General features: G+C 36.2%; 3 protein-coding genes across 3 annotated transcripts in view; all 3 read left to right on the top strand.

Annotated features, from left to right (window-relative positions):
- The first annotated feature begins 168 nt into the window (after window positions 1-168).
- Window positions 169-1,988, top strand: LOC103514120 (28S ribosomal protein S18b, mitochondrial). The gene is made up of 5 exons (XM_008478987.3): window positions 169-341; window positions 758-908; window positions 1,126-1,223; window positions 1,394-1,524; window positions 1,781-1,988. The coding sequence occupies exons 1-5, from the start codon at window positions 213-215 to the stop codon at window positions 1,914-1,916; spliced, it is 645 nt and encodes a 214-aa protein (XP_008477209.1). The 5' UTR covers window positions 169-212; the 3' UTR covers window positions 1,917-1,988.
- Window positions 1,910-3,498, top strand: LOC103514130 (pyridine nucleotide-disulfide oxidoreductase domain-containing protein 1). The gene has a single exon (XM_008478996.3). The coding sequence runs from the start codon at window positions 1,948-1,950 to the stop codon at window positions 3,310-3,312; it is 1,365 nt and encodes a 454-aa protein (XP_008477218.1). The 5' UTR covers window positions 1,910-1,947; the 3' UTR covers window positions 3,313-3,498.
- A 608-nt stretch (window positions 3,499-4,106) lies between these two features.
- LOC103514310 (carboxy-terminal domain RNA polymerase II polypeptide A small phosphatase 1) overlaps window positions 4,107-11,060 on the top strand; it is a gene marked incomplete in the record, with an annotated part of 10,907 nt that continues 3,953 nt past the window's right edge. Inside the window, 7 exon segments of the mRNA XM_026827029.1 lie at window positions 4,107-4,263; window positions 5,876-5,923; window positions 7,552-7,590; window positions 8,037-8,263; window positions 8,495-8,644; window positions 9,053-9,238; window positions 9,659-10,711. Coding sequence (XP_026682830.1) covers window positions 4,107-4,263; window positions 5,876-5,923; window positions 7,552-7,590; window positions 8,037-8,263; window positions 8,495-8,644; window positions 9,053-9,238; window positions 9,659-9,856 — 1,005 coding nt within the window.

The raw sequence follows: 11,060 nt of genomic DNA, 5'->3' as shown, positions 1-11,060 counted from the left end.
AAAAAAATAGAAGTAATAATAATAATAATAAATCCATTATCCGGTGTTGCCAATATGCTCACTTTTTATCAGTCGTATTTTTTCATGTGATTTGATCCGACTATATGATCATGTAAAAATACGCTCTTTGTAAAATTTGGCAACACTGGATCCCATGCTTTTTGGATTTTTCATTTTTCCTCAAAAGGATATTTAAAAAAGGTAAAAACAAAATGTCTTTCACAAGAAATCTTATCTGTAAATTGCAAATTCAGAAGTTTTCTCAAAATATATTCACCTCCTCTATCAGATTAGGGACTTTGCCACATTGTTTACATTTCCAGCAAACTCCCCTCAGTTGTGTAAGTACAAATAAAATGATCAAGTTTGAATCTGTAACTTGGGGTCTCTATGGCTCATATGCCAAATTCTGGAGAACAATTGAAGAGATGTGTGTAACAAACAGACGGACAAACGTAAAATCAAATTTGTCAACTTAAACAACACTGCTTTTTTGGGGTGCTCTCTGCCTTGTAATAGCAAATTGAAAAGCTGGGGATATTCCGTAAAAATGGACCAAGTCAATTTTCACACTCCCTACACAAATTACCTAGGCATACTAGCAACTTTATAGGTCTTTCTTTCTGTGTATGGACCACACTACAAAGAACAGGAACCAAAAACCAAGATGTTGCTACTGTCCCAATAGATGGTGATGGGCTATGGCTGTTCAAACAATGTTTTACAATCTTTAGTGCAAATAAATCTGAAATTTCAGATTCCACCTCAGAGACAGTTTAGTCTAAGCAGAATTTGTTGTGAAGAAGAGGGTACAGAAGAAAACAAGGATGAGAAACCTGTTGATCCTGCTAAAGATAGAAGAAATCCTGTGCCTGTAGAAATAAGCATTCGTTATTTAGCAAGTGAAGGTAAGCAAAGGCACTCATGGAATAAAAAACTGATTCTACTAGCTAGGATTATCCCTGAAGTCTAAAACTAAATGTTAAAATGAATGTTAACTTTTGCTCAAACATAGTCTTGGAAAATGCATTTAAATTTAAATTATTCAACAAAGTTACTGTGAGGTAAAGACTAAAATAATCCATTTCCTGTAATAATCAAAATATTGTGTTCCTTTTTTTACAGCATACCAGAAATGCTATGGTGATGAACCTGTGTGGAAATACTATCGTCGTAATCACAAGGGCATGTTTGCTCCTAAGAAAACAAGAAAAACTTGCATTGTAAGTCCCCCTCTTCCTTCATAGTTGATTGAAAAAAAAAAAGTGTTTTAGTTTAAGAATCCACCTATATTTAAAATAATAAATGAATCAAAATTTCCAGTTACTTATTTATGATGACACAATGATCCTCTTAGAACATAGCATTGATATATTTACTCTCTTTTTTACAGAGAAGTGGTATAATTGCAACTGGAAACCCTTGTCCCATCTGTCGAGATGAATATCTTATCATCCACCCTTACAACATCAAGCTTTTAGAACAATTCATTTCCCCAGTCAATGGTGAAATATTGAGTTACATGTAAGTTGTGTTGTGAGTGCTATATTTTGATCTCAAAGAGAGTTCTATTCCTGTGTTTGGGTCCCATTTGAAGCAATATCTTGAGAGCTGTCATATTGGTAGAGTAGAGCTAGGTCTCCTTTATTTCTAATACTTAATGGTCTTTGTTTGAAGTCACATAGCTAAGTGATAGCTTATGAAAAAGGACAAATCCAATCCACATAATTATTATGTAGGTCAGTATTTATTGAGTCTTGTTTCTTCTCTTATATTACAGGAAAACTGGTGTATGTCAGAAGCAACATCTTAAACTTCTTGTAGCCATCACTCAAGCTAAAAATAAAGGATTGATCACTTTTGATTTGCCATTCAGAGAGTACAACTACAAAGACTATTTCCCAACTAGTGTGTAGACACTACATTATTCAGGTTTAGAGCCTCAGTATGGAGTTCACTTATCTTATCATAGGAGGTGGTATAGCTGGTGTATCCTGTGTAGAAGGTTTGGCCTTCCTTCATCCTGGTGAAAGCATAGGTCTTGTAACACCATCAGGAATTGTCAAAGCTGTGACTAAAACTGTACCTGTTACCAAACTTCTCTCTGATATAACAGTGGAAGAAACAGATGCTAATAAATTTGAAGGTCTGTGTACAGTTATAGTGGATACTGTGGCAGCTATTGATCCAAGGGTGAATTGTGTCATCACTGAAAAACAAAACCGGATTAAGTACAAGACGTTATGTATATGTACAGGAGCTTCTCCTAGGAAGATCTGGTACAGCCCTCATGTGATCACTATACGTGATACAGACTCTGTAGCTGTTCTGCAAGAGAAGTTGAAGTCAGCAAAGAAAATAGTAGTGATTGGTAATGGTGGCATTGCTACTGAGCTAGTACATGAGCTGAGTAATGTAGATATCGTGTGGGTGGTGAAGGATAAGCACATCAGTGCCACGTTCCTGGATCCAGGGGCAGCCGAGTTTTTTCAGGATAGTATTAATAAAACTAATACTGCAAAACCCGAGACTATATTCAAGAGAATGAGGTATAATACAGGTGGAGAGAAAGGACCATCACTAGGACCAGACTGGCATACTCAAGTCAACTTACATGGCTCTTCTAGAGATACGAAAATCACCATAGAATATTCATGTGAAGTCGAAAGAATAGTAGACTCTGAAGATGACACATGCAATGCTTATGTCAAGTTAACAAACGGACACACACATGCATGTGACATTGTAGTTTCAGCAATAGGTGTTGTTCCAAACTCCAACATACAAGTACATGGTACACCATTTGAGTTAGCACCAGACTGTGGGATTGGTGTGAATGAGTTGATGCAGACAAGTATAAGCAATGTATATGCTGCAGGTGATGTGTGTACACCAAGCTGGGATCTGGCCAAGCAATGGTTCCAGATGAGACTCTGGACACAAGCTAAACACATGGGCACATATGCTGCAAAGTGTATGGTGGGCGCAGTGAAGAATGAACCAGTCATCCAAGACTTTAGTTTTGAGATGTTCACTCATATGACAAAGTTCTTTGGATACAAGGTGATTCTATTGGGATTGTTCAATGGACAAACCTTGGAGAATGACTATGAGATCTTACTGAGAGTGACACGGGGTGAAGAATATATCAAACTTGTAATGAAAGATGGTAGAATGCAGGGAGCCGTGCTTATTGGGGAGACAGAAATAGAGGAAATGTGTGAAAATTTGATACTGAATCAACTGGACTTGACAGACATTGCAGATGATCTACTGAATCCCAATATTGACATTGATGACTATTTTGATTAAGCTTCTTGTCAAGTGGTTAACACCATTTCTGGTTTTATAATAAGCATAAGTATAATCCCTTCAGTGTTTGTCCAATTTCATGCCTTTCTGCTTTTCTTAAATATTTTCTTACTTTGCTCCTGATTATTGTTTATCACTCAGATTAATTGAATAAAATTTAATAGGTACCTATGACATCTCTCAAGACTTCCTAGTCTATTGTTTCAATTGTTGAGTAGCCATTAGTTGATTACCTACCTAGCTATGCCTCTAGTTCTAGTATGTACATAATGGCTAACGTTTGGTGTATGCAAAGTTTTGTTTTTAAGAGCATTAACATGTAGATTTTTATCTTTTCAGATTTATTTTTAAAAAGAGATTTGCTAGAGGAAACTGTTATTGTTAAGGCCTTATCGTCCCAGAAGCTAAGAGAGAAGGAAGACAGAATAGGACAAACCAGCCGTTCCGAGAACGAACCTTATCCATTCTGGATAATCTGTTCCGGCAACGAATCGAACCTGCAAACTAGTGTTTACAAGGCAGATGCGCTACCCTCCAAGCTAAGTAGCTAACTAGCTGGGCTGACAGTCATGTTTTACCTCATAGGTATTAAGTACAGCGTCTTTGCTATTACCAAAATTTAAAGATAAATCAACTTTTGCCCAGGCAAGTACGCCACTACGTCAGTCAATCGGCACGAAGTGTGAAAAAGAGAGGAAGAAATGAGCGATTACCCATGTGCGCATGTTCCAAATCTAGGCGTATTTTTTCTAATCATTTACAAAAAATATCCCGTGGCTTCATGGTTTGACGACATGACTGACACAGAGCTGTATGATCTGGTCCCATTCTTCGAGCGTCTGTCCAAAATGGACTCCGTGTACTCATTTCTGCGCAACTCGAACCATCCGTACAATATGCAGCCCAGCCTAGGGGGCGGGGGAAGTAACAATGGCAGCCAAGATGGCGGCGGTCTGCCCTCGTAGCGATTAACTCGAGCGTGGCGACGACTCCGGAGGAGACAACGCTCTACCACCCAACCTCCCGGGAATCGAACCGAGCCCTCCCGTCAGCGTCATGTGATTCATCTTCTTCCCTGTGCCAGGATTGCCTTGTTCGTAGCATAATATCAAATGGAACCGAGCCCTCCCGTCAGCGTCATGTGATTCATCTTCTTCCCTGTGCCAGGATTGCCTTGTTCGTAGCATAATATCAAATGTTTTTCTATTCTTCTCTCCCCCTCCCCTTCTCTGAGTATTGACATGGAGTGCCTCCAGGCGGTGTTAACATGTCCAGCCTGTGCTTAGGGTTCCATTAGGCGTCTTCAACTTTGTGAAGACAACTGAAGAATCCTACAAAGACAACTTGTACTGTTGCAAATACTGCTGAAGTAGGTAGCAATATTTTACTTTGGCACACCTAACACAAAGGCATCAATATACAAACTACAGCAAAGTAAATTTCACTAGAAGTTTGTTCAAACATGAGGTTGAATTGAAAATAATGATCAGCTCTTGTATAAAAATGACATTTTTATACACACTGTTGTGTATATCTGACTGAACTCCTGATGGGCGCTTTAGGAAAACGGATTTGACCATGAAGCCATTTTCCTTCAAAGAAAGCGAAATATCTGTGTCCAATGCTTTTATATAGATGTAAAGCTTTCTTACCACCCTCTATGCTATAGTTTTGTCCCCTGATCTAAATTATCTACAATATTATTCAGAGCTAATGACTGACAAAGTTTTTTTTTTCATACTTATCTAATACTAAGTACTCATTCAAATGAAATCTTTTCAACAGTGAACCCAAATATTAACGTGTGAATTTGAATTTACAAGTTTTCCTCTAATCCTATGGATGCTCAACATGACTATGTATGTACTCTACTAGCAATCACTCTATAAAATTATTCAAAATCGGGAGTGCCTCATTTACACCTTTGTTGAACAAAGTATCTATTCCCATAATTAGCTCCTATTTTATTGAATGGAAATGACCGACGAAAAAACAAACTGGTTCCATTAGAATACAAAAAATACGCCTCCCTCGAAAAAAATTCATTTCTCTTTGGTCTGTTTTTAATTTGTGAAATAAACAGAAAAAGAGGGGTTTTCTTTTCAGATTCCAGACTTTTTTGTTTTTTCTTTCGGAACAGTGTTTTTTCGAACTTTTTAAGTTTTTAATGGAAAAGTTAATTGAATAATATAACTTTATGTGTAATTAAACAAGTGTTTTTTTTCTAGTGGTGAAAGTGCAGTCTACGGTAATTCCAATCAAGTCTCTTCTCCCTTGATTTTTTCATCAAATTTGTAGCTCTTCACACACAAATGAGCTCTGATCTCGAAATTTGTCGCGACGACCTATGAACTCAAAGTTTTAGATAACACTTCAGTCGATCATTTAAGACCGTTTTAGCGTCACCTATGTTAAGCTACCCCGAGCAAGGCCAATAAATGGATGGGTGACTTAAAGTTAATTGGGTAATTGTGGGATTTTTTTTCACATTTTCTTACACAAATGAGCTCTGATCTTGAAATTTGTCGCGACGACCTATGAACTCAAAGCGAGAAAGTTTTAGATAACACCAGTGAACTCTACCATAAACAACTGGATACCCACGAAAAAGGTACCTTGGCCACATAAAATGATTCATCTATGCTATGATGGATTCTCACCAATATTATCATGTTAGCTACAATCAGTGAACTCTACCATAAACAACTGGAATGAGCGCTTATGTGACAAAAATTGGAAAAAAACGGTCCTACTTTTTTGGCGCGAAATATAGGCGCTGCACGGCAAAATTCAAATTTTCCATATGAACCTGTGCAAAGTTTTCTTTAGATTGTTCGATGCTTTTGCTCTAAATTACCCAGTGAACTCCAATAAACAACTGGAATGAGCACTGATGTGAAAAAATTGAAAATAAACATGAAATAAACGGTCTACTTTTTTGGCGCGAAATATAGGTGCTGCACGGCAAAATTTAAATTTTCCATATGCACTTGTGCAATGTTTTCTTCAGATTGTTTGATTTTTCGATGCTTTTGCTCTACCTTACCTTCGAATTACTGTAATGAACTGTTTAAAAACTACAGGAAACCGTACATTCAAATGTAAACTTTAATTTTTGGCCGTGCAGCGTTTTTTGTTGCACGGCAAAACTAACCTCGAAATTTTTGTAAACAAAGACCGAAATTTCGTGCATGAGTGAGCATTCCAGTTGTTTATGGTAGAGTTCACTGGCTACAATATGACTATTGATATAATTTGCATATTGATATAATTTTTCTTCAAGCAAAGCCACCTTTGCAAAAATTAGGATTGGTTTCCGATCTTCAGAAAGTTACAGCTACTTTTGGTTCAAAAACCAAATTATCTGTGTTTTACATTTTTGAAATAGATAAACACATAATATGTAGTTTACTTATGTGACTGGTTTGCATAAAATGTTTTGTATTATCAGCCTTTGCAAACTTTGTAAACACTTTTTTCACTGTAATGTTGACTTCTTCTTTTTAATCAATTTTAAGAAAAAAAAAATAAATGAAAAATATATCTATAGATGGAATCAAACCTTCTGGGGGCTACTGGATTACTTACCTATAGTAATTTGTTTGAATTTGTTTCAGCCCATATACCTCATGGAGAAAATGACACAAGCACTTCAGGTAAATAAATTTTATACCCACGAAAAAGGTACCTTGGCCACATAAAATGATTCATCTATGCTATGATGGATTCTCACCAATATTATCATGTTAGCTACAATATGACTATTGATATAATTTGCATCAGGGAATTAGTTACTCAATTATTATTTTAAAATAATAATTAGGATTGGTTTCCGATCTTCAGAAAGTTACAGCTACTTTTGGTTCAAAAACCAAATTATCTGTGTTTTACATTTTTGAAATAGATAAACACATTTGAAATAGATAAGGTGTGATTGAAATTTACATGGTCACTCTAGGCTAATCAATCTTCATGTTATCAAATCGTGATTGGATCATTATTATTATCTGGTAGTATAATATGTAGTTTATGTGACTGGTTTGCATAAAATGTTTTGTATTATCAGCCTTTGCAAACTTTGGTAAACACTTTTTTCACTGTAATGTTGACTTCTTCTTTTTAATCAATTTTAAGAGAGAAAAAAAAAATAATAAATGAAAAATATATCTAGATAGAATCAAACCTTCTGGGGGCTACTGGTTTACTTACCTATAGTAATATTGTTTGAATTTGTTTCAGCCCATATACCTCATGGAGAAAATGACACAAGCACTTCAGGTAAATAAATTTCGATAAAAGCCAGGAAAAGAATAAAGACATCTGCAATTGCATCTGTAAGTAATTAAGTACTGTTATTTGCAGTCAAAATATAAAACAGAGTTCTGTTTATCTTGAGAAAGTAATGGGGTTGCACTAACTCCTTTATTTAACCTAGGAATCAAATTCTGAAGTAAGATGTAAGTAGGTAATAATAAAGAGACAATCACTATTATAGTATTATTATTCACTATTATTCAACCACCATGCTCAATTTTAATTTCTGTTTATCTTGAGAAAGTAATGGGGTTGCACTAACTCCTTTATTTAACCTAGGAATCAAATTCTGAAGTAAGATGTAAGTAGGTAGTAATAAAGAGACAATCACTATTATTATTCACTATTATTCAACCACCATGCTCAATTTTAATTAAGTAATCAATCACTTTGCTTAAATTTAATTTCAGAATCTGTAGGAAAGAAAGCCAGGAAAGGAATATTTAGGTCACTGCTATGTTGCTTCCGTGGAAACCACTCCTCCTCCAATGTATCAAAAGCGTCTGGAGGTAGTGAAGGCCAGTATTCACCACCCCACAGTCCTGTCCGCCTGTTACCACCCATACGCCACCAGGATATGCACAAGAAATGTATGGTCATAGATTTGGATGAAACATTAGTTCATAGTTCTTTCAAGGTAAGAATCAGGTATTTCTTTAGGATATGTATAACTAATTTCAACACTGTATTTGAGAAAATATATAATAATCTAAAATACAGCAATAACTGAAATGTTACAATAGGTAGATACATACAAAATAATAATAATAATAATGATAATGATAACAATAGTAATAATGACTGTCTCATATTGAGTCCTATAATAGTAGAGTCATCACCTTCTTATCTCTATTTATATTATTTTCAGCCAATAAACAATGCAGATTTTGTTGTGCCAGTTGAAATTGATGGAACAGTACATCAGGTGTATGTGCTGAAGAGACCCTATGTTGACGAATTCCTTCAAAGGATGGGAGAACTGTACGAGTGTGTTTTGTTCACCGCTAGTCTTGCAAAAGTAAGTTATATGTTAGCTGTTACCATATTAAGTAATGACTAATGAAAGATCTCTACCATACTCATATGTTAGTAAGTAACCATTTTTTTTATCCTTCAAAGGATGGGAGAACTGTACGAGTGTGTTTTGTTCACCGCTAGTCTTGCAAAAGTAAGTTATATGTTAGCTGTTACCATATTTAGTAATGAAAGATCTCTACCATACTCATATGTTAGTAAGTAACCATTTTTTTTTTTTTAAGCCATATTTTAAAGGGGATCCCATTCATATTTCTGTTCACTATGATGTTACCATTGTGATATTTTCTACTACATTTTACTTAACTCTAGTTGTGTACCTGTCTCTGATGAAGTAGTTGTGATAATAAATTATTCAAGATATTCATATGTAATGTTTTCTTGTCCACAGTATGCAGATCCTGTGGCTGACCTCTTAGACAGGTGGGGTGTGTTCCGGGCACGTTTGTTTCGTGAGTCCTGTGTGTTTCATCATGGGAATTACGTGAAGGATTTGAACAAGCTCGGTCGGGACCTCCATCAGGTTATCATAGTGGACAACTCACCTGCCTCGTACATCTTTCACCCTGACAATGCTGTAAGTAGATCTAGCTTAAATAAAACACACACACAGCAACTTAATTTCTCCCTGTCTCTGTCTGCGAGACATTTGGTATTTGTAGTCCCAGGGTTCTACATATTTTTACATTCCATTATGTAGCTTTTAACACACTGACCATTTTCTAATACCTACCTACACCAATGAGCCAAATCCCATAGTTTACAATAACAGTAAAAAATAATAATAATATAAATAAATAAAATAATAACAAAAAATAAAATAAACTAAGAAACAAGGACTTGGTATTGGTAGGAATTTTGGTCAGAGGAGTCCTTTCTCTTTGTAGTGTATTGTGGTTTGTATTTGTACTCTTGTTCGTATTGTGTAGGTGTAGCATTGTCATCAATCCTCATAGACAACAATCTCATCATACATACCTATGTACCTATGTTTCAGGTTCCCGTGGCTTCATGGTTTGACGACATGACTGACACAGAGCTGTATGATCTGGTCCCATTCTTCGAGCGTCTGTCCAAAATGGACTCCGTGTACTCATTTCTGCGCAACTCGAACCATCCGTACAATATGCAGCCCAGCCTAGGGGGCGGGGGAAGTAACAATGGCAGCCAAGATGGCGGCGGTCTGCCCTCGTAGCGATTAACTCGAGCGTGGCGACGACTCCGGAGGAGACAACGCTCTACCACCCAACCTCCCGGGAATCGAACCGAGCCCTCCCGTCAGCGTCATGTGATTCATCTTCTTCCCTGTGCCAGGATTGCCTTGTTCGTAGCATAATATCAAATGTTTTTCTATTCTTCTCTCCCCCTCCCCTTCTCTGAGTATTGACATGGAGTGCCTCCAGGCGGTGTTAACATGTCCAGCCTGTGCTTAGGGTTCCATTAGGCGTCTTCAACTTTGTGAAGACAACTGAAGAATCCTACAAAGACAACTTGTACTGTTGCAAATACTGCTGAAGAAGGTAGCAATATTTTACTTTGGCGCACCTAACACAAAGGCATCAATAATATACAAACTATGGCAAAGTAAATTTCACTAGAAGTTTGTTCAAACATGTGGTTGAATTGAAAATAATGATCAGCTCTTGTATAAAAATGACATTTTTATACACACTGTTGTGTATATCTGACTGAACTCCTGATGGGCGCTTTAGGAAAACGGATTTGACCATGAAGCCATTTTCCCTCAAAGAAAGCGAAATATCTGTGTCCAATGCTTTTATATAGATGTGAAGCTTTCTTACCACCCTCTGTGCTATAGTTTTGTCCCCTGATCTAAATTATCTATAATATTATTCAGAGCTAATGACTGACAAAGATTTTTTTTCATACTTATCTAATACTAAGTACTCATTCAAATGAAATCTTTCCAACAGTGAACCCAAATCTTAACGTGTGAATTTGAATTTACAAGTTTTCCTCTAATCTTATGGATGCTCAACATGACTCTATGTACATATGTACTAGCAATCACTCTATGAAATTATTCAAATAGCGTGCTGCTAGCTTTAAAAAAATAAAGTTATTGGAGTCAGAGAATAAAAGATGTATAAAGAAAAGGCCTATTGAGATTTTCTCTGTTACTACTTTTCGGACTCTGTATGTCTCACATATCTGGTCTGGCATATCTCTCCAAACAAAGAATCAAAATGACATTTTGTCTTCTCTTAATATTTTTTTATATAAGCATACACGATTTTTTGCATATGTAGCTTCCCCAATCTCACTTTTTGACTTGTATCGTTCTTCAATTGTGCACCCAATTGACTGAGCCAGCCAAGTTAATCTTTCGTTGTCTTTTTTTAGGCTTTGAAAAATTCCCTGACTTTTTTCGATTTTTG

Source organism: Diaphorina citri, unplaced genomic scaffold (assembly GCF_000475195.1).
Source record: "Diaphorina citri unplaced genomic scaffold, Diaci psyllid genome assembly version 1.1 scaffold43, whole genome shotgun sequence".
Lineage (NCBI taxonomy): Eukaryota > Metazoa > Arthropoda > Insecta > Hemiptera > Psyllidae > Diaphorina > Diaphorina citri.
This window is presented reverse-complemented; position numbering and strand designations above follow the sequence as displayed.